General features: G+C 39.8%; 1 protein-coding gene across 5 annotated transcripts in view; it reads right to left on the bottom strand.

Moving 5' to 3' along the window:
• The window catches only part of EPB41L4A (erythrocyte membrane protein band 4.1 like 4A), a 249,198-nt gene that overhangs the window by 126,480 nt on the left and 97,949 nt on the right, over positions 1-24,769 (bottom strand). For all 5 annotated transcript variants that reach the window (XM_014730732.3, XM_023617865.2, XM_070234449.1 and 2 more), the window contains exon 2: positions 20,030-20,134. In XM_014730732.3, the coding sequence (XP_014586218.1) occupies positions 20,030-20,134 (105 nt within the window). The remainder of the gene's footprint in view (positions 1-20,029; positions 20,135-24,769) is intronic.

The following is a 24,769-nucleotide window of genomic DNA, read 5'->3' as shown; positions in this document are numbered from 1 at the left end:
GTGTCAACTGGTCCCAGGGACTATTCCTCAGTTCTCACCCATGGACCCTGGCACCACTCTAGGAGTTAGAGATAACAACAGTAATAGCCAACATTTATTAAATGCTTGCCATGTGCCAGGCACTGTTGAAGACTTCACATGTATTTACTCAGTTAACCCTCTTAACAACTCTGTAAAGTAGTAACTACTATAATTATCAGTTTACAAACGAGGAAACTGAAACACTGAGTATTTAAACAACTTGCCCAAAAGTATAGAACAGCAGATCCAAAGAACTAAACTCCCTTCCGCCTTATGCTCAGGCAAAGCCACCCTCTAGGAGACTGTCTGAATAGGAACGTTTAACCTTATTTTCAAGATTCTGAAACTCAACTACCAAATTCCCTTTTTCCAGCTCACTCAAACAATCTGATCCTACCCAGACACACAATTCAGTGACCCCACTACCTTGTCACTGTCCCTCCTCCCTGCCCCCCACCCAGTCCTCACCTCCCTCACAACCCATTACTAAAGTCATTCACTTGCAGTCATCCTCAATTCCCTGACTTTCACGTGCCTGGATTACTCTCTCCTCTCACTTTCTCACTCTCAGCTGATGATCTTGCTTATTTCTGAAAAAACTGAAACAATCAGAAAAGAACATGCATGCCTTCTCACCACATCTACCAAGCTGCCTGCATCTGTGCTGCCGTCCTGTCTTCTCTCCGATTACCACGGATGAATGTCCATGCTCCACGTAAGCCCATCCCTTCTCATCTACTCAGAAACATGGTTCCAGCAACTTGGGGCTCTCTTTCCCCCACCACCAAAGTTTCCCTTTCTACAAAATCATTTCTGGCAGAATACACGCCTTTATTTGTCCCATATTAAAAGACAAGACGGAAGCCAGCCCCAGTGGCCTAGTGGTTAAGTTCGGTACACTCTACTTTCATGGCCCAGGTTCAGATCCCGGGCATGGACCTGCACCACTGTCTGTTAGGGGTTGTGCAGTGGCAGCCCACATAAAAAGGAAAAAAAGAGGGAGATTAGCAATGGATGTTAGCTCAAGGCCAATCTTCCTCAGCAAAATAAATAAATAAATAAAATTTTAAAACACCTTGACCCCCCCCCCATATCTGCCCATTTCATTTCCATGGTGTAAAATAAGTCTCTGAAGAAAAAAAAAAGTTGTCCTACACTCTGTCTCCTCTCATGTTCTCTTAAACTCACTTCAGTACCTACTGCAATCACTTCCATGTTGTTATATCTAATGATAGATGCAGAGTACTTCATCCACTTCCTTGAAATGCATTTGTCATGTGGTTTCTAGGATACAACTCCCCCTGGCTTCTCCTCCTACCTCATTGGGCACACCTTCACAATCTCCTTTTCTGGTTGCTCATTAGCTCCCTAACCAGGAAAGGATAGACTGCCCGAGGCTCATACCTGACATCAAGGTTCATTGTTTTAAATGCCATCTATCTACTGACTATTCCCAAGTGCCTAGCCAGACCAGAATTGGCCCCTGAATCCAACTGACTACTTGACATCTCCACTTAAATGCCTACTAGAATCTCAAACTTTACATATTCAAAAGAGAAATGATGATTCTACTTGTCCTAGAAAAACCTGTTCTCCTGCAGTCTTCCCCATCTCAGTAAACAGTACAACATTCTTCCATTGGCTTCTGTCAAAACCTCTTTATTGTCTATCTCTTCTATCCATCTGCAAATCCGGTTGGGTCTATGATCAAAATAGAAACAGAATCTAACAAATTCTCACCCCTCCCAGGTCCAAGAGGCCATCACCGTTCACTTGGATTTCTCAAACAACTCCTTTAATGGCATCCTTGCATCTACCTTTGAACTTAGAGGAATTATTTTAAAACATACGTCTATAGGTCAGATCAGTTGACTCTTCTGTTCAACACCCTCTAGTGGTTTCCTTTCTTACTCAAAATAAAACCCAAAGTCCTTATGATAGTCTAAAAGGCCCTACATGATCTGGTCCCACTCCATTCACTCTCTCGTGTGTGTTTCAGAGATGAGGCAGCAGGAAGGCCCTTAAGGAGGGTGTTAATGGAAGCCTCAGGGCCCTCAAGGAGGCAAGAGAAAGCTATCGAAGCAGGAAGAAAGGGGACCTTATTATCTAGAGGCAGAAAGTTTAGCAATGCTGTTGCCTGTGGCAACCTGGAGAATAAAAGATATACCTAATGAACTGGATGATCCAGATAAGGAGATTTCCAGGCAGACTGCTGAAAGTGCCAACTGGCTTCTTTTGCTGCCTATAATGAAATGCAAGAGGAGAGATATAAGGTAAAAAAGAACTGTTAAATATAAAGGAGCCAGGACCTAATGGGTTTGAAAATAAAACTCTCTCATCCCTAGACTTATCAGAAGGCAAATGGTGCTACAATTAAGAAATAGCTTCTGGGCAAAGATTGAATCCGAGTACTGTCAGGCAACCATGAATGTAACTGTAAAACTCTTTATTACATCCTCAAAAAGATTAAATATGATGCCTCAGACCCTTTCAAACTAACAAAAGTCCTCTAAGAATCTTAAGGGCATCGTTCCCCAAGAGCCTTACAAGGAACCTAAGGCATAGAAGAGTTTATTTCAAAGTGATTTGTGAGTGTTGCCTTTGTCTAACAGAGTTGATTATAAATTGATTCATAAGAAATCCATAAAGTTTTTTAGAAGAATTATTACCGCTTAGGCTGAAAAGGATAGAGACATTACACACTGAAAAGAGGCTTTGGGACCCCCAAACTTCATCAGGCAAAAAGCAGGCTGAGCGCACAACTCAGCTGCAAACACATACTACTTTTTATGGAAAGGGAAGGAAAACTCAGAGAACAGAACCAAAAGCCCAGAGGGCAGAGTTAATCATTATAGTGAACAACTCCTAGACAGTAAGACCAAGCTCTAATCAAAGAAATGGCTACACGTGCCTGGCTTGATTTCAGACCTGTCATGGCCTAGTGACTGCTCTGTGCCTCCTGTTCCAAATGAAAGCATGTACACCAGTCATCCTGTCCTGTGTGTGTCCCGTCACTTTATGTTGAATGGGGGAAGGGGGGATACATCTTTCTTACTCCCTTAGTTCACAGGTCTTCAGGTCAAGAGGAACTATACTCAAGGGGTTGACTTGAAGAACAATATACAAAGAGTCTGATTTGATGAGATCCTGGACCTCAAGTCTGAGTTCACTGTCATAATAAATGATATTTGGGGAGACTTTCGGAGGGATGAGTGTGTTTTACATGTAGGAAGAATATATGTAGTTTTTGGCCAGAAGACAGACTCTCATGTTTTAAAGCATGTCTGCAAATTAGTTGACATTCCTCCCATAAAATGGTATAATCCAATCTCTTTTCCCTTTAAATGTGGGCTGGCCTTCTCTTCACTTCAAATCAATCGAATACAGCAGAAGTAACACTGTCTGAGACTTGGCCATAAAAGGTGATACAGCTTTTGCCCCTCCTTCCTTATCTTCCTCTGGATGCTGACCCAGGGAACTCAATTGCTACCCTGTTAGGAAGCCAAGCAACAACACGCAAAGTCCACACATCGGTGTTCCATCCCCAGCCCCTGTCAGTGCCAACACTCACCACCAGACACATGACTTAGACTTTAGTGACTCCAGCCTCTAGCCTTTGAGCTTCTCTAGCTGAGACTAAGTGGTACAGAGATGAGCTGTCCCCCGGTTCAAGTCGCAGATTCATGAGTAAAGTTTGTGTTGCCGTAATTTAAAGCTACTAAATTTGGAGATGGCTTGTTATACAGCAGTGAATAAGAGGAATGCAGCCCATTTCATCAAGATCTCTTTGATTCTCACTCTTTCATTCAACATACTCGCTGTTCCTCCTGTGTTTATGTCACCTGTGAACTTGATCAGCATGCCCTCTATGGCTTCATCCCAGCTACTGGCATAGATATGGTAAGCCCTAGGACACATCTAGAAACCTCCAAGTTGATATCATTCAAAAATCAATTCTGTCTGCTTAAGGGTAATCAAATAAACTTTCTTTTTTTTCAATTTAACCAACATTCTTCTGTTTAGTCCACAAAGATATTACATAAACTTTTCTGTATATCTTTCTGCATTCCAAATACACTAGTTTTATCACAAACAAAGAGGTCAGACATAGTTGTTTTGTTAATGGAACCATAGTGGATTATAGGAACACACTATTGTACCTCCTGGGAGCCCACAGATCATCCTGTAAAAATGCCCTCCTGCCAAGTTGTGACTGTCTCTAGAGGGGCTGCCCTACAACTGCATCTCATAGGCTGTTCCTAACCTCTTAGGTCCAGGGCATCTAATAACCAATACGTTTGGGTTTCTCCTAAAATGAAAATAGAGTCTTAGGGATGACAGATTCTATAAGAAAAGTGCTGGATTCTATGAGTGAATTCTAAGATATCAATGCTGTACTGCTCAAGAGACTTCAGTTCTTTCGTAAGTTTCATCTACATTTTGGATAACTGAAGTTTCTACCTACACATTTGTAATATCTAGACAAGTGAAGCATCACTGTTTAGACTATGGGATCATTTCCTACTGAAATAAAATCTTAAATCTGACATACTCTGAAACTACAGTAATTAAAATACATAGGTGGTAAAATTAGGTTTTTTTTAAAACTCTGTTCTAGTAACTGAATACAAATGTAGCTTTAGCTAACCAGGTAATTTACCACAGAGGAGCCAAGCCAATCCAAGGGGTTGTGAAGTAGGTGTGTAGAACTGGACCCCTGCTCAGCATCACCACACACAGTGGTGCCAAACTCCAGAGTGCCCAAATTACACGGCTAGCACAGCTATACATGGCAATCTGGCCCCTTCTCTTCCGCATTTATAGTCTCTTTCTCCCGAAATGACCTTTAAACCTTAAAAGTCTCACAACTTTAGAAACCTTTTTCTTAGTGCTGTTGAGTCAGTTCTGACTCCTAGCGACCCTATGGACAACAGAGTCAAACCCTGCCTGGTGTTTTTGTGCTATCCTCTCACCTTCTGGCATTATATGAGACAATGCTCCACTGCTGTTCGTAGGGTTTTCATGGCCAATTTTTTCGGAAGTGAGTGGCCAGGTCCTTCTTCCTAGTCTGTATAGTCTGGAAGCTCCACTGAAACCTGTCCACCATGGGTGACTCTGCTGGTATTTGAAACACCAGCAGATAACTTTCAGCATCACAGCACTCCACAGCCACCACAAGACCATGACAACTGACACATGGGTGGTATGGTTCCCTGACCAGAAACGAACCTGGGCCATGGCAGTGAGAGCACTGAATCTTAACCACTAGACACTAGGGCACCTAGTGACTCCTTAATGTGACTCTGGCCTCTTAGGAGCCCAAACTACTCACCTAACATCTCCACTTGGATGTCCACTGGGCATCTTAAGCTTCACCTATCCAAATCAGAACTATTCCCCATGCCCAAAATCCAGCTCCTCAATCAGATCCTATCACTTCTCAGTTTAAAAATCCCAATAGATTCTCATATACGTAACCTACCATAGGTTCCTGGGCCCTATGTAATGTGGACCCTGCCCACCACTCCCACTTCATCACTCCCTTTATTACTACTATCTAGCATCACGGTCTTTCAGTTCTAGAAACCTCATATTTGTCCTTGCTTTAGGGCCAACTCGACCAGCTGTTCCTTCTGCCTGTCATGCCCTCCCTTCCTGCTAATCAAGTGTCAGTTTAAATATCACCTCAGGGGCCAGCCCCGTGGCTGAGTGGTTAAGTTTGACTCTCTGCTTGCGGCCCAGGGTTTCACCGGTTAGGATCCTGGGCACAGACCTAGCACTGCTCATCAAGCCAGTTGAGGTGGCGTGCCACATAGCAGAGCCCAAAGGACCTACAACTAGTATATACAACTATGTACTGGGGGGCTTTGGGGAGAAAAAGAAAAAAAAAAACTGGCAACAGGTGTCAGGTCAGGTGTCAATTTTTTTTTTTTCCTTTTTTTTTGTTTTGTTTTGTTTGTTTTTTTGTTTTTTTTTTCCTTTTTCTCCCCAAAGCCCCCCGGTACATAGTTGTGTATTCTTCGTTGTGGGTTCCTCTAGTTGTGGCATGTGGGACGCTGCCTCAGCATGGTCTGACGAGCAGTGCCATGTCCGCGCCCAGGATTCCAACCGACGAAACACTGGGCCGCCTGCAGCGGAGCGCACGAACTTAACCACTCGGCCACGGGGCCAGCCCCCAGGTGTCAATTTTTAATAAATAAATAGTCATCTCAGAGAGGCCTTTTCTGACCACCCAACAAAAGCAGCTTCTCAGTGACTGTGGCATATCATCTTATGTCATTTTCAAAGTACTCATCACTACCTGATATTTGAACACATACCTACAGTCTGTCTGTCCCCTGGAACATAAATGCCCTGAGACTAGGGACCCTGTCTCTTGCTGACCCCTAGTTCCTGAGACACAGTGGTCACCTAGTAAATATTCGCTGCATAAGTTAATGGAAATGAGAAATAGCAATGCTCCTCTTTCCTCAGAGTTCCGTGTCAGGGGTGTTGATGAGAGTACAGATATAACACTGAAGAATTTTAAACAAGAAATTACCTCAATAAATATCCTCTACAAAAACATCCTGCAATCAAAAAAACTGTTGGGTATCTTCCAAGAAAAAACTAAGCTCCTACATACCATCAGCTTTTAAAGGACCCACTTTTGTTAAGACATAAAGCAACTTTCAAAATTCACAGTGCAAAAGGAAGAGTAAGTAAGTAATACCTTCTGCTCCCCAAAAAAGCACCTCCCCAAGTTTGAACAATTCCTGGAGCATCATCTCTCTTACTGCAACAGGTCATATAGAAGATAGACAAACTAGTCACTTTAGCTTTCAGTGCATGCAATTTATTTGAAATTTTATAAAATTCAAGACAAAATAATATAAGAAATAATGCAAAAAATACATTTTATCAGTAGGCTACCAGCATATCCTAATCAAATCTCTTTTTATATTCATGGAGAAATCCTCTTAAGATTCAGAATAAGGTTAAATCAAGGTCAACTTATCAGAGGTTTGTATCAAAACTCTAGATTAAAAAAAATCGTTTCCTATGATAATCAAGAAAATGTCTAAAACCACAGCTTTCCCATTAGCCAATCAATCAGCTGTCTGAAATTCCATCGTTTATAGCTCATTCTGATTTAAACAGGGAGAAGGACAGTTTACTAAAATGTTCATAGTAAAGAAATCAGCAATATTCCTCTCACATTATCTATATGACTAAGAAAGCGTGGGTCACAGAAAACCTGTTTTATTGCAAAAAGAACAGTTAGCATACACGCATACTTTGTTGTATACACAAAATATATGTGGGTATGTATATATAGTGAGGTTTCTCCTTTCTTGATATTTTGTCTTAAAGTATTTGCACCTTTATCATTTTCAACTGTTCCTCCTTTTAATCTATTTTTGATGAAGAAAGGCAGTGAGTGCCATTAATGAAGAAAGAACTTTCAATGCAAGATAGAATTCAGTCCCTCACCTCCCTAAACCTGGAAAACAACCAATTTATGAAAGCCACAAGATAAAATATTTTATTTATACATGACCCATGGAAGACACATTCATGCCTATTGTGATCAATCATCTGAGAGGGAAAAAGAAGAAAAAACAACGATAAGGGGATAAGTTCAAGATGCATCATGGAGCTGACTTTAGACAAATCTAGGTCCTTCAAAAGCATTTTTGAATTCATGTCAAAATCAATACAAAGAACAAAGAAACTGAAGGACAATCAAAGCATGCTCTGTTCCCGGGTGCTCAGGTGTGAGGGAAGCATGTAACACACCAAGTGGCTCTGTGGGTGGCAGTTTGGCAGGCCCCCTCTCAGCACTTCCCGGGGTTTTTTCACACATGTCAGCTGCTGAATCCTCAGGAGGCATCACATAACTGTGCCCAGAAGAGATCAGATCCACCCTAAACAGAAACTGGATCCAGAAAATCATCTCTTCCTTTCTTAACAAAAACTGTTCATCAACTACAGAGAACTAGAAAAACCTACTGTTTTATTAGAAATACAGTTTATTACAAGCAAATTTTTTAAAATCATGGGACCCACAACCATACAGCTACCGGTGACATTACCTGAACTCAAACACCTTCTTCTACCACACACTGTACTATCTCTTACTAGAGAAGAACATTCTGAACACCACACAGCAGCTGCCAGCACACTAAGACTATCACATATCTATAATTCCTTACAACCTTACAATCCCATACATTGCCAACCTAACTTCCTAACATCTCAGTCAAGTTCTTCTTCTTTTTTTAATATAGGTGAAATCTGGTTAAAATGAACAATAGGAGAGAACTTTCAAAAGAGAGCACAATAAATTCAAAGAACAGCAGGGCAAGGAAGCAGCAGACAGACATGGAAGGCCAGGCCAGGAAGCACCCATCTGGCCTGCCCATTTGTCTAGGTGAAGGTTCTTTCGTTCACTAACATTACAGATCACTTAGTTGGCAGTGACAGGAGGTGGTAACAGAGTGATGAACAGGACACAATCCCTACCTCAAGGACTTTCCAAGCAAGTGGGGGATCTTATTTAACAGGCAAATACAGCATGTGTTTGTAATGTGTGACAGGAGTAAGCCTAGGGCATTTTGAGAGGGTGAGGGAAAGCTTCGGGAAGAAGGAGACAGAGACATCTCAAGTGGGTGGGAAGGAAAAGCAGGATTTAACCAGGTAAGAATGAGGAGGGGAAGCATACATCACCCTGAGGCCCTATGGAATAGTAAGGAGCTGCAGGTCATTCAGTGTGGCTATCCTGTACCTGGAGTGTGGGTTTGGGTGGAGCACAAGTCGGGGGACTGACGAGAAGAGCTGTGTTGCAACAGAAGCTCAAGAGCAACCAAGGACCATATACCTTGAAGGACTTTATAATCCACGGTAAGGAATTTGAGTTTTCCCTTAGGGATCAATTAAAGAATTTTAAGCCACGGTGAAGACATCATTAAAGTTGCCTTTCCGAAAGAAGTTGTAACTGCAATGGGGAAAACATTGAAGGAACAAGAGCAAAGACAGGAAGACCAGTCAGAAAGATTTTACAGAAATCCAAGCGAATGTGCTGGCATCTAAGCTAGAATTCAGAGATGGAGACTGATTCTAGAGAGATTAAAAGATGACCCTAAGTCCTGTTTACAACTGCTGGCCCAGCTTAGTCATCAACAGTGGCCCTTTGACTCTTACAAGTATCCTCGGTTGGACGGTGAGTTACACAGTCACTCTAGCTATTAAGTAGAACTGACAGGACTTGGTGACTGGTTAGCATGAGGGAAAGGAGAGATGACTGAGTTAGGAATGACACCCCAGTGTGAGCAATCGGGATGGTGGTAGCATTCACTAAGGTATTCAAACAGATAAGCAGGCAACTCACGGAAACAGACACGAGGACTTCCGGAGGGAAACAAAGGCAATGGATAGCTTTAAGGGATTTCATTCCCAGATTCTCAACTTCTATGCACACTTTCCTAAAACTGATCTACCTAAGAGCAGCCCCGAGATAAGATGGCATGCCAATTCTACTTTGCACTGCACTCCCCTTTCACAACCCAGTTTCCCAATTTAAAGTAGAAAGGCACCACTTACTCATTTCAATCTCTCTATAGCACACTGCCCCAGGGTTTGAAAAATCCCAGGAGCAGAAACATAGGAATATTTTTAAATACCAGTGTTAGCAAAGTTGCTTATAATAAAGACATCATAAATTGCCTTTCCCTACCTTATACATATTTCTGGTAAGGACTACGCAAGGTGATAGAAGCATGGTATTTGGGCCCACAGTTGGGCTGTTTTGAATTCAGATACATTACAGAGTAGGGCAGCAAAGGGACTGATGATTTTCGTTTAATGATCTTGCAACTTCAATCCTCCAGCTATTATCAAAATTTACATGGCTCACAAGGAAGAATCCCGTAAGAATAAAGCAAATCAAAGCCCTGGTGAGCCTATCTCATCTAAGTGACAAAACACTGTGCCTTATCTGCCTATCCATCTCAGAAATAAAATTCCTCCGTGAAATACTTTTCACAGAACACATGTTAACATTTTCATTTAAATTGACAAATAACAGAAAGCAAGCTGGTTTGGCTGACTGGTTTGATGACTGACTTTGCCAAAGCGTTATATGTTGGACATTTTCCATAAACTGAATGAACTGAATCTGCAGCTCTAAGATTCTAATGAAAATATAAAGTATGTAATTAGATAAAAGCATTTTATCAAAAATCTTGTATTAGCAAATGTATATTAAAATTAACAATTTTTAATTTTCCTAATCCTAACTAAATTGGATTAAATCAGGTGCCGCTAAGTAAAAGGGAAAAAAGCATAATTAATACTCTTTTGATAAGTCATGGTAAAACATTTTTTAATATATTTCCCAGAAATTATAAAATTGAACTATTATGATTAACAATCTTTTACAGGTCAGATGGTTTTGAATTCAGTGCGTTCAACTAAACTGAAGGAGAACCCAATGAGCGGTCTGAGAAATCACTGGTCTCAGGAACATAAGACAAAGAGCCAATTTATAGGGGAAGATGATGACAACATTGCATTTAAGGTACTTGATAGATTACTAAAAACAATTTTAGATGACATATCACTATATGATTTTTGGCATATAACTCAGAAGGAATTCAGGGAATTGAGTGATTTTCCTTTATCAAAACTCCTTCTAAGCTAGCCCTGATGGCCTAGTAGTTAAAAGTTCGGCACACTCCCCTTTGGCGGCCCAGCCCGCCAGGCATGGAACTACACCACTCATCTGTCAGTAGCCATGCTGTGGCAGCAGCTCACATAGAAGACCCAGAACTTACCACTGTACACAACTATGTTCTGGGGCTTTCAGGGAGGAGAAAAGAAGGAAGACTGGCAACAGATGTTAGCTTAGGGTAAATCTTCCCCTGCAAAAAAAGGACCAAAAAAACAAAACCACCTCAGAAGATTCTCCTTTAAAAAAAGAATGCCTTCGTTTTCTATCTACCCACTTTAGGAGACAAGGTTACTCAGTGATCCTATCTATAAAAACAAAACATAGAAATAAACTTGCTGCTGAAACCTATCTCACTCCAGAAATATATTATAATCATTCAGGGGCACTTGGATTAACTGAGAAGGAAAAGCCTCATTCGCTTCATTATGACATACATTTCCAATAAATGTTTCCTTTTTATGTTTAATAATTATTAAAATGCATAATATCTTGCTGTTTTAATTGACTGTATGCTTATAACCAGAGTAATAACAACTGCTTTGAAGGCTCAATAATAACTAGAGCCTTAAGGTCGCAGGAAATAAACCTTTAAAATTTCTATTTACATGTATGATATTGTTATGGATAAATATATTTTACTAACAAAATTATAATAAGAGAAAAATTTATGAAGAAAGTGGAATAGAAATACAAGTTTAAAGAGATAAAAGGAATAAAAACAGACTTCTGACTTGTTCACGCATATTTTTTAGAGATTGCTAATGAGCACAAAACGGCTGTAATATGCAGATTCACTGGACACATTTACAGTAGTGTGACAGATCTTACAGTGTCAGCCTTTATGACACATCAAAAATTTGCATCTAAATTTATGATAAAATTTTTATTCTCAATCTGAAATGAAACACAGGCATATAGTTTTTTAAAAATCCTGGAAAATCACTGCTCTCAGAAACTTAAGAAAAAAAGCAGGTCTAGAGGGGGAGATGAAGCCTTCAGTTTTGAATATGTAGCATTTGAGGCACCTGAGGGACATCCAAGTCCATAGTAACAGCTAACGCTGATCCTACACCGACTGCAGGGTCTAAAGCGCTAGTCTGAGTGTCCATTACACAGACTCCTTTAATTCTCACCACCTCCCTTTGAAGTTGGTGCTATTACTATCCCCACTTTGTAAATGGGGAAACTGAGGCATAGAGAAGTTAGGAGACTCACCCAACGGCACACAGCTCTCCCTCCAGGCAACCTGGAGGCAGAGTCTATGGTCATGACACAGTATAATGTCTCTTGAGATGTCTGAGTTGGAGATACAAATATGAGGGTCATTTGAGCCTTTAGATTGTAATTTAAGCCATGGAGCAGGCGAGATTCTGAAAGATGAGCGACACATATTCAAGAGTAGGAGAAAATGAGAGCTTCAGTAGCAGCAGCCCCTATGAAGATGATGCTGGCACTCCCCCTTCCAGGCCCCTGGACTCTTGAAAAGCCTCCAGCCATAGTTTTTTCCAGGTTTTCCCCAGGTCCCCTTCATATGTTGTCATCAGTCCTCCCAAGCTGCTGCACTGTTTATAATGCTCTTCATAAGTCAAAGGGCTACTGAAGAAAACCCTTCTGCTTCTTATCTTTGCGCTCTGTTCCTCCACCAGATGCTTGAAGATGCCTCAGATAGTAAAAGTTCCAATTCGTAATAATCCAGCACGACAAACTTCCTTTCTTTCTTTGCAACAGGACTTATATCCACTTACACACATCTTAGTCATTACGGGTGTTTGCCAGAACATAAAATTACAGAAAGTGAAATCTCACTCACACTGCAAAATACAATAAATCAGGATACAAAGAAGAACATCGTTATTCACGGCAGAGCCTGCCTATTAGTGCTCAACAGATGAAAATCATTTTTACTCAGTAATACTCAGCATTCGAGGGTGGCGGGGAGGATACTAATGTATACACAGTTTAGTTTATATATATTAAGAAAACTGTCTCAGGGACAAATAGTGCTAGAAGAGGTAGAATTAAACGTGTGAGCCTGAACCCAGTTGGAGCATAAGACAATCAAGGACAAAATCCTGGTAAATATCAACATTGTATGGAACAGGCAGAGGAGAAGTGATCATAAAAAGACTGAATAAGAATAATCAGAAGTAAACTTGAAAAGAGGAAAACAAAGAACAGGCTGTCATAAGAGCAAAATGAGATTTCAAGAAGGACTGAGTCATTAGGGTCAAGGCAACATAAAAGGTCAAGAAAGATTAGGGCTGAAAATGTGACTTGGATTTGGCAACTAGAGACCCTGAGGACAGTTTCAGTGGCATGATACGTATCAAAGCTGAACTGTGAGAAGTTGAGGAATGAATGGGATTTGCAAGTGGAGGCAACGAATTGAGACAAGGCTTTCTGGAGTCGAGGTGTGACACAGAGGGAGTCAACGTGCAGTAGCCAGAGGAAGGCATGGGAGTAGGAGAAAAGTGGCTTTAAATGATAGAGACTTGAACATGCCCAAACCCTGAGGGAAGAGAGGGAATGGAGAGGGAGAAGATTAGAGATAGAGAAGTGAGAGGCATTGGGGCTCTTCCATTGTGAGAGAGGAAAGGATGGGTAAGAAGCAACTAAGTGTCTGTGGAGAGTCAAGAAGTTGGAGAGGTACTAATGAGAGATTTTCACATATTGAGGTATATGGGATAACTATTTGGGTTTAAAATTGATTCAGCTTGAACTAAACAGTCTGAGTTATGGCCTATCAAACATACCTGTATATCTGCTTTAACCATTAAAGAATGCACTCTCTTAAGATAAGAATGCATACTTTCCCTCCTATGCCCCTATTGCTAATGCCCTTAATAGTCACTTTCCCAACATCAGGGTCATGTTGACCTGCTAATTTGCAACTGAATAACTCCTTGAAACTCTGAATATGTATCCTGGGTTTATTTAACGTACATTCTTTGTTTTAAAAAGATATAAGATTGTACTGAAAACCATGCTTCTCCAAACACTTTCTTCCTTTCTGGAAAAAGCCTTCCCGGGTTTTAATCCTCAGTTTGGTTTAAGTAACGCTCACCTTTCTCTTATCTATAGAATGGTTATTGGTTATTTTGCATCAACAGTACCATATGATTACTTGTATTGTCTTAGTGAAGCCAAAGAAGAGTTTGTTATGAGAAGAGGACATTCACACACTGGCTGTATCTGCATGCTACACGGTCCCCCTTTTCTCTGACTTACGAAGTCTTGGGGCAGCAGATCCAGCAGCCTGATTCTCAAAGCCAGGTTGAAATCCATACTCTGAGAAAAGCTCTAATTATACAGAACCTTTGCCTTTGAAGGAGTAATTTGTAAAGGAGCCTCAAGCGCTAATGTTAAAATAAGGTATGATTATAACTACTAATTTTAAAACCAGTAGTAATATTGGGATATCACATTTATGCTTATTACTGCTTTCAATATCAACAAAACTCATCTTCAAAAATCTCCAAAGGTGTTTAAGAGTCAAGAGCTTGTTTGATTTTTCTCTCTTCCTTGCTCCAAACTGTTTCCTTCTTTCCTCTACTCCACTTTTTAAAAAAAATACAACACCAGTAATATTTTCCTCAAACTGACTTTCAAGAGGAAAGGCCTTCTAACATGCTTAACACCTTATAATCTACAAAGAGCTCTCACGTGTTCTCTAATTTAGTCCTACAACAATCCTGAGTTGGGGAAGCGTAGGCATTATTACCCTCAAGATTCAGAAAAATTAAGTGACTTGACCATTTGTTAGGTGCAAACACAGGACTCAGACCTATCTTGTGACTCCAAAGGTACTTAGCTATCTGTTCCATCACATCACACTCCATTTATAATAACTTCTGAACACCCAAAAGGTGTCTTTTGTTCCTTCCAGCCTCAGAGTAACTTCAAATTCACCCAATTCTTAAAAGCAAACAAGTCTACATTGTAATTTTAACTCTCTGCCTATCATCAACAGAACTCACCAGCCCTCGCTCATAATAAGGAACCTAAATAATCTTGAAGCAGCAGCTAATATTGCTCATGGACCTCTCGGGATGCACATGCAGCTCTTATCACAGAAATCCTGAGTATCTGCAGAAGGATATATGCTATTATGACCCAGGGAAAGTAATAGTGTTCCAGGTTTCCGCCTAATGTGGTAAACCCAAACAAGAAAGCCCTCACATTTCCAAGCAGGCCAGATAAAATGCTTCCCACCATAACCACGTGTATTAGTTTCTTATTTGCTACTGTAACAAATTACTATCAACTTGGTGGCTTAAAAACAGAAATTTATTATGTTACAATTTTGACGGTCAGAAGTCCAAAATGGTCTCACTGGGTGCAACAGACAATGTTTGCATCCTCCCAAAGTTCGTATGTTGAAACCCTAATCCGAATATGATGGTATTTTGGAAGTGGGGCCTTTTGGAAGGAATTAGTTCTGGAAGGTAGAGCCCTCATGAATGGGATTGGTGCCCTTAAAAGAAATGACCAGAGAGCCAGCTAGTTCTCTTTTCACTGTGTGATGTTACAAGTAAAGTCAGCTGTCTGTAACCTGGAAGTGGACTTTCACCAGAACCCAACCAAGCTGGCACCCTGTTCTCAGACTTCCAGCCTCCAGAACTGTGAGAAATAAATGTTTCCTTTTTAAACCACCCAGTCGATGGTAAATTTGTTATAGCAGCCCAAACTGACTAAGACATTGGCTAAAATCAAAGTGTAAACTGTGTTCCTTCTGGAGGATCCAGGGAAGAATCCATTTCCTTGCCTTTTCCAGCTTCTAGAGACTGCCTGCATTCCTCAGATCAAGGTCTCGTTCTAGTAAAGTCATGACTCTGACCTCTGCTTCCACTGGCATATCTGCTTCTCTCTGACTCTCCTGCCTCCCTCTTTCATGTGTAAGGACACTCGTAATTATATTGGTCTCACCTGGATAATCCAGGATACTCTCCCCATCACAAGATCCTTAATTACATCTGCACAGTCACTCACAGGCACTGGGGATCAGGACACGGAGTATTAAGAGAGCTGGTACCCATTCAAAGTAAACATATAGCAAGCTGAGCTGCGAGGTCACATGCCATGGGGAGAATGAGGTGTTCCTGCTGAGCAAGCAACTAAACTGGTGATACGCAGTCCCAGAATGCACTGGAGGGAGAAAACTTTTCTGGAAGTTCTGCTGTTCTAGATTAATGGTCAGTACTTTAAGAGAATTTTAAATATTTACAGCTAATAAGTGGCCGGGTCATTAGACAAATCTAAATCTCTGATTCCCATGTGTGTTCTTGTAATCCCTGTGACAGACTGCCTCCCATCCACCTTAAATCAAGGGTGGGAATTTTCTCTAAGTCAAACCAAAGCCCTGATATAAAAGAGATACATTCCCTGCACAGACCAGCCTGGATCAAGAAAGAACCTGATGACACAGGCCAGAGCAGAACACAAAGTAGGCTCTGTGCCCAGGCTAAGTGCTTTCCTGTTTGTCTTTAGGAAAAAGAACTGCAAGTATGTGAACCCCATGGTGCATTGTTCAGAGATTATTTTATAAAAGTAAGTCTGAGTTAACACATGCAGTGTTATGTTAATTCAGCCTCAGTAAAAATGTCTTCACAAAGTTATTTTTATTTCCTAGAGATTCTTTTACAGACCCTACCTGAGAAGAGAAGAAATTATGGCACCCAGAGTGTTCCAAATCAAGTCAGCAGCACTCCTTAGAGAGAAGCTGGCTCCACCAAGATTTATTTCTGTTAGCAAGGTTTATTGCTGTTATTCTTTACACATAGGTTAATACCTGAATCAATGCATAGGTTACATGAATTTCCCAGGATGTGGTTTCATGCAATGTGTAATTTGGTAAAATTTGTATTTTTTCACTTAATATTCCAGGCAGTAAATTCCCTTTCCTCAGAATTCCTGAGACTGAAAAACAGAGAAAGCTCTAAACATGGCCTGCACATATTAGGCATTCATTAAATAACTACTGACCACATTAAATAATTATTGACTGAATTAGATAACTATCGACCACATGAACGTATAAAATATACAAAGACCTCAGTAAACTTTCTTGCCACAAGGTCAATCTGAGAAGTTTACTTATTGGAAAATGCCATTTAACTCCTCTCAACAAACATATATAAATTACATAGAGAGAGAGAATTCTGTAGTATCCTAAATATGCAAACACTTTCATCTTACATGCATTCAAGTCAAGATATTATAGTGGTTGAAAGGTCTTGGAGACATGAAGACAGGTTTGAATTCTGGTCCTAATACTTGCTGGTTATGTGACCTTGGGAAAGTTGCTTAATCTTTTTAGCTTCCGTTTCTTCATCTCTAATGGCAGGATAATGATATTGAACTTGAACAGTTGTTCTGAGCATGTAATGACAACAGGAACCTGGCACATTGATGACAATGATGGTTATAGGTGATGGTAAAGAAATGTCTAGATCCAAGCCTCTCAGTTACCCTGGTTCTTCAGGACAGACAAGTTCGTTGTCATGTAAGATCTACCTGTCCTAGGGACATGTTCACCAGGCATGTTGCTCTCTAATTCTGTGGGGTAGCCACCTACTTTCTCATGCAATGCACGCTAAACCTCCTAGGTGAGAATAAAGCCCTCTGTGACCCTTGCCCCATGGCCCTTCAGCCACTGCCAGTTCAGTTCATTTGCTTATACTTTGACCGCAACTGGCTGACTAGCAGTGCTGCAGGCTGCCCAGTCTATTCCTTCAACCCCAGCCAGAGTTGGGCATGGCCCCAGTGCATGATCCATTGCTGGTGGGAGAGTGGGAGGAACAGCCTAGGGCTTTACATCTATGTGAGCCATTTCTTCTCTTGTCATCTTTCTTTCCTTTTATCCCCAGTTCCTTCTCCCACTTTCTCTCACCTCGAGAGTTAACCCAAGTGGTCCCTCTTAGGGCCTCAAAGTCTTCTCTATGTAGATCTTAATTATACCAAAGATTCTTACACAGGCATTCCCCATTGGAAATAGACTTTTGGGTGTGGAAAAGGGCAAAGCAATACACAAAACCCAAACTAATGTACACTAATTCAGGGCCATTCACGGAAATCATTACTCTCTTTCTAAGACAAAGATTTTTCACCATGTCCTGCACTGTTCTAACATAGGGTTATTCTTTAAATTCTTATTTACCTTAAGTAACAATGGAATATGCAGGGCTGCTCCTACTAATATAGAGAGAGGACAGGGAAACACGATTTGGGGTTTATCAACAATTTTCCCAGAAACTTAAAGTTGTGCCTTGGGTGGGTGCCCTTCTAGAGTGAAAAGCCTGCCTGAGCTTTTCCTGAGGGAGACCCTAAGCTCTGCTCAGTACCCAAGAGAAGAGAATCGGGGGTGGAATTACATGTTCCTACCCAGATACTCCAGCAGCCCTTCAGAACTGGGACACTTTGATGAAATGGTTACCTAGAGGAAGGGCAAATTTTCACGACCTTATTCTCACAGCGTCCTACAATTAAAAGGAATATAAGATAATCAAACAATACATCTGAACATGCAGAGACTAAGCAATGTTTACAAATCATCTCTATTTTTTCTGAGTTCATTAGACAGAAAGAAATTTAGGAAGCAAAAAATAGTCTTTTCTTGTAATTTACACATTTGATGTTCTTACCACATTAAAGACATCTTAAGCGCATTCTCCTTCTCATTTCGTAATTTGTTTTCTCCTAAAATACTTGTATTATAAACATTATCACAAATGCCAACCCTTAGAAATAAAGGTAAGAGGAAAAAAGCTTTTTGGTCTTAAGCGCTAGAAAACTTTGCATAAACAATCAATACCAACTACTAATTCTTTGGCAGTGATACAGGCAATTGTTTGAAATGAAATTCTCTAGGTTTTCACATTTTTTTCTTTGCAAAGTTTAAAAAAAAAGACAGATAAGGTCTATATCATTTTAGCAAGACAGTCAATCTTTCCAGGCAAGGTCTGACATACCAGATAAGATCAGGAAACTGTATTTTTCTCTGCTAGGAAAAAAGTTATTTCAAAAATATGAGTGTAATGCAAGATATCTTCTATAGCCTTCAATTTAATCTTTCAGTATAGATTTACAGCTCTGCTATATTGATTTATGGCCTGTACACGATAGAAGTCAGTGAACTTATGAATATGTCCACTTGCTTTTCTTTGAAGTGCACATTAATGACCGTTGCCTTTAGAAATCTATTCCTTTCTATGGAAAGCTAACCAACACACCCAATTTTTTATTCCTACTTTGTGAAAGCCTTCTGTGAAACAGAATAGGTTATGGAACTAGCTCAAGAAAAATCACAGGTTATCACCATCAATAGCATTCCATTTGCCAGCCTTTTCTCACGCTAGCACATTACTGGGACCAGGGCAGAGAAACTCCACTCAGACAATCATGTCTCTCACTGAACAGACCCCAGATGACCCAGTGGAGGCTGGCAGAACCAATGAAGGTAGAGAAGGAAATCTTTATTTCAACAGGAGTTGAACAGAATGAAAAATAAAAGGTAGGTCAACTAGGGTATTTTTAAGGTACGCATATAAGCACTTTGCATAATAAGATTGTGTCTATCTGAGGTTAAGATCTTTCTTAGACTAAAACAAAAGTCACTAATGAATATCCCTTCATACCTCAAAATCATCACCTTCAAGGTCTTCCCTCTCTTCATCATCCAAGAGATAGCTTTTCAGAACCATGTAGTGACATACACACACTAACCAATATGGTGAGCTTCTTAGTAACTCTACCATCCAACCATCCAGGAAAATGTTCTTACTTAAACCCTCCTGAACAATTGACATCAGACACCAGAAGCTTGGTACCATTACTACTCCATCAAGCTCATGAACGAAAACCCCCACTTATTTTATAATTGGTCGTCCAACTTCTAAAACTTAGATAGGCATCTTTCTACACTGCATGTATTTCTTCTCTTTAATCATTTACTTTCATAAAGGCAATAATATCTGTCACTTCACGAGACCAGCCACCTGCCTCCTAACACATTAAACAGCTTACTCAGCCCTCATAACAGCACACATGGAAAGTACTCCTATGATCTGGTTTCAAAATGAAAACCATATAAACTACTGGCAAAGAAGAGTACACACATATAAGTTGTGAACATATAAGATTTTTGGCAAAAGAGGGAAAAAATGAAAGAAATCAGCAAGGGAAAATATGTTTAAGGTTTTCAAAATTATTTTCATTTTATAAAGAATCTAACCACCTAAAACCACATTAGAAAAGGCCAGAGATAGAGTGAAATATTTAATATGAAGTCATTGTACTCACCGTCTGATGGCTTCTATCACAGTAGCGCAGCCCAAAATAATCTATCTCCACAAGGTTTATGTGACGGAACACGTGGTCAAGGACAACGGAACCCTTCGTTGACTTCTGCAAAAGTAATTCACAGTTTTATTTTTTTTAACAAGGTGTCTTGTCTTTCTCAGTGGGACACAGTCATAGTTCTCATCTTTTATTAGTTGTGCTCACAACGGGAGCGATTTTATTAGCCCATGGTTCCCTCTAAGTTCCACCTTCATTACAAAGAAAAGAGGGGTTTTAAGCAAAGTGTATTAAAAAATTGCTTTGGAAAGCAATTTTAAAACTGTAATGAGTTTTAAATTAATATAAGCTTCTTTTCTTATGGAATTGTAAATTATCTTCAAGACAAAATTTGTCTTCTAATAATCTTTTACACGAAGAGCACCTAATACATTCATCAAAAAAAAAAAAACACTTTCTTTGGTTAAAATATCACAATTCTTTCACTTTAAAAAGCAATTTTCACCTACAGCATTACTCTCACAACTAATACAGAAGACATATAAAATAAAAATAACAATAGCCAAAGTTTTTATTTTCAATCCTCAACTAATACACTGACGTTTATTAAAGTTAAAGCTGCCAAAGTTAACGTTCTGAAAAGCCCTTGTAAAGATATTTTACTTTATCTCTTTCACATAAGCACAGACATAAAGAAAACACTTCCCTCACCAGCTCTGTAAATGCTGACACCTATCTAAAAATCTAATCTCTCTTCTCCCCCTCCCACTATATAGAGATTCTTTAAATTAAGATTCTTATCATATAATGTATTAAATACCAATTATTCACACACACAAGATAAACATTTAACCAGCAAGCACTACTTCACATACATTAATCTTGAAAATAATCCATTTCAATGGTATACATACAGATCCAGACTTTTCTTCTCTTGCCCCGTGATTGGCAGGTTTAACAAAGTACTAAAAGAAATCCCCAAGAAGTCATACACTATGGTAATGAAGCAGGCCTTTGTTCAGTTGCATCTTCCCTCTGAGAATTACCTTTATGTGCTTACTTATGTACGGTGAGTATTCAATATTGAACTATTTTTAGAAAACGGATTTGTAACATAAGGGAAATGTTTTGATTAAATGTATTATAAAATGGGTGATAAGAACAGATGCTGGGAGAAGACAGTTCTTGTTACAAATCCCAGAGGTATTTTGTTTTCCTCTAAATTACCTTGGTTAAACTTAATTGGTCCCTTTTTCAAAATCCATTAGATAATTTATAAACAAAAAGCCCTTCCCTGATGGATCTTTAGGTTGTTGGACATTTTCTGCTATAATAACAATGTCACACCCTGTAAATGCCTCTTTGTGCTCATGTACCTGTGTTTTTAGCTAAGGTAAAAATCTGGAAGTGAAATCACTCATTTGAAGGATATGCATACTTAAAATTACAATAAGCACTGCCAAAAAGACCACTACAATTATTCAATGAGAGTACACACCTTGCCAACATTTGGATTGAGCAATTTTTTTCCCAATCAGAACGAACAAAAGAGGTGAAGGGGGAATTGTTTTAAATTGCATTTTCCTGACACTAATAAAAGTAAATGCTTTATCAAGTGTTTACTAACCAATTGTATTTCCCAGCATTTGGGTTAGGCATTCTCTAACCGGAAGTTTATCAGCAAATTCTCTTAAGTGCTTCTATTACTTATACAATTGTATTTAGTATATTTAGCTCTTCACTCCATCTGGAAATTATTTTTGTGCTTGGGATAACGGCCTAACTTTGATTCCAAATGTATAGACAATTGTATTAGCATTTACCAAAAAGGCCATCATTTCCCTTTTGATTTGAAACAACTTTCTCATCTACGAAATGAACCCTCATTCTACTCCATGGATTATTCCTGGACCAATACTCCAAGATTTTCATGAGTTTAGTTTAACATAATTTGTTGATATCCATCATTCTTTTTCAAAATTGTCTTTGCCAATTCTTAGACATTTTCCTCTAGTAGAGGAAGTTTAGAACCAGCTTGCCAACTTAATAAACAATTCTGTTGGGAATCTGACTGGAATTAAATTTAACTGATAGACTACATGATTGGGGGGATCTGATAGGATATTTCCAAAGTAAAACCTACATGGTTTTCTTTTATATCCTTCAAGGAAATTTTATACTTTTTTTCATGTAGGTCTTTTATTATAAAATTCTATTTGGGCACCGTGGCAGGCAGAGTTTACAAAATGCTCCCTCCCCAAAACATCCTGCTCTCACCCCGGGAACCAGTGAGTATGACAAAATATCACTCCTGTGATTGTGTCATGTTCTATGTCACAGTTGGCCTTAATATAGGGAGATGATTGGAGCGGATCTGACCTAACCACTTGAACCCTCACAAACAAAGCACTTTCTTCAACAAAGAGAAAGGCAGAAGAAAAGTCAAAGATATCAAAGCATGAGGAAACTTCACAGGTCCTTGCCTCTTGAAATTTGGAGCGGGCCATCTACAGAAACTGCTTCAGCAGGTAGTGCGAGCAGCCTCAAGGAGCTGAGAGTTGTTCCCAGCTGACAACCAGTAAGGAAATGGGAGCCCAAGTCCTACAGCCAGAAGAACTGGATCTTGCTAACAACCTGGAAGAGTTTGGAAGTGGATTCTTCCTCAGAGCCTTCAGAGAAGAGCCCTGCAGACCAACACCTTGATTTCAGCCTTGGAAGACTGAGTATAGAACCCAGTCACGCCATCATGGACTTCTGATCCACAGAATAGTGAGATAATAAATAGGGGTATTTTAACCACTAATTTGTGGTCATTTGTTATGCAGCAATAGAAAACTAATACAGGCTTATTCTGAGCTATTCTATAGTTTTATCATTATATTATCCTTTGAGTGGCTATTGCTAATGTATTAGGAAGCAACTGATTTTTCTACATTGGTCTATTTCCCAGCCACCTTGCTAAACTCTTATATGGTGAAAAGAGTTTGTCGATGGAGTCTTTTCACCTAACCACATTTTCCACAAATACTAAGTGTTCTAGTTCTTCCTTTTCAACACACCTCCTCCATATTTCTTCTTCTTACTATATCGGCTGGGGCCTCAACAGAGGACGACTGGTAGTTGTGAGAACATCCATCCCTATCTTTTCCTGACTTTAATGTAATCGCTTCTAAAATTTCACCACGAAGTATAATGGTTGCTATAAAGCCCTTTCACATACCCTTTATCAAACAGAAGCCTCCTTTTATTCTTGCTTTTTTGATCTTTTTGTTTTTGTTTTGTTTTAATCTATTTTAATTTTTTTCTTTTTTTTTTTTAAGATTTTATTTTTTTCCTTTTTCTCCCCAAAGCCCCCCCGGTACATAGTTGTGTATTCTTCGTTGTGGGTTCTTCTAGTTGTGGCATGTGGGATGCCGCCTCAGCGTGGTCTGGTGAGCAGTGCCATGTCCGCGCCCAGGATTCGAACCAACGAAACACTGGGCCGCCTGCAGCGGAGCGCGCGAACTTAACCACTCGGCCACGGGGCCAGCCCCTCTATTTTAATTTTTAATTAAGAATGGGCAATAATTTTATCAACTTCTTTTTGGGAATCTGAGATGATTACATGATTTTTGTCCTTTCATCTATGAGTTACACTTAAAAGAGTTTCTAATGTCAAATATCCTTAATAGAGAATTTCCTATTTTAGTTCTTTCGTTTTTGGTGTATAATATCAAGCCCATCCCTATTTGGAGAGAATCTCTCATTATGTGAGTCTTGTTGGAGACAGGAACCAGACTCCCTAACACCTGGCGACTGGGCCACAATGCATGATCTGGTTTCGGCCAAAGACTTTGACTTCTGAGCAAGTCATGAAAAAAGGAAGAAAGAGTTGAGAATTCATTCATAGCAGTGGCTCCTAACAGCAGGGTGTCCAACAACAGAGGCATTCAGAGGTGGAATCAATTGTGACAAAGAGTGATGGTGACTGATTCCTGAGCACTTGTTCTAAACAGGAGGAGCCAGGCAATCCACCAGCCTCCCTTCCCCTGCCCTGTGGGAGCAGTGAATATGTGTGTTTGGACCCAAGAGCCATGCCAGAGACACAGTAAAAACCCAGAGTAAGAATATAGAAAATTGGGTGAAATGGTATACTAAAAATATCATGAATTTATCCTAGAAACATAAGCACAACTGGCAGAGTTCTTGGTTGCAAACAGTAATAGTCTATTCTAAGTAACCATGAAAGAATTCACTGGAAAGACCCTGGGTATCTCGCAGTGCGTATAGCCATTGCCCTGATAGTTACTCAAATTCTCTCCTAATCTCAATATATCCACAGCCACTAAACTTGGAGCAATCCTTAATCTATCACTAACCTCGTTCCATATTTCTCTTGCCCATGTTTTGGGATATAGTTTCACCTTCAATTGTTTTACATTTGCCTTTTGCCTCAAGAATTTTTTATAATTTCTGGCCTACTGAGATCAGTTTTTCTTATTTTACAAGCTGCTGTAGAATATGCACACATATCTTTCCTGTTAGTTCAGAGTATTTCTGGAAGGCTGGCACATGAGCCTAGTGTTCCATCTTGCGTCTGTTCTCACATCCAGGCACAGACAGAGTAACTAGAGCAGGTAGAGCTACACGATTCCACCTGATTTCAACAAAAGAGGTATCAATGAGCTTGAAATTAAAGCATTGAAAGGGGGCAGATTTTATTTTTAATATATAAATCAAAGCTGTCTTTATGAAAAACATTTC

Source organism: Equus caballus, chromosome 14 (genome assembly GCF_041296265.1).
Source record: "Equus caballus isolate H_3958 breed thoroughbred chromosome 14, TB-T2T, whole genome shotgun sequence".
NCBI lineage: Eukaryota > Metazoa > Chordata > Mammalia > Perissodactyla > Equidae > Equus > Equus caballus.
This window is presented reverse-complemented; position numbering and strand designations above follow the sequence as displayed.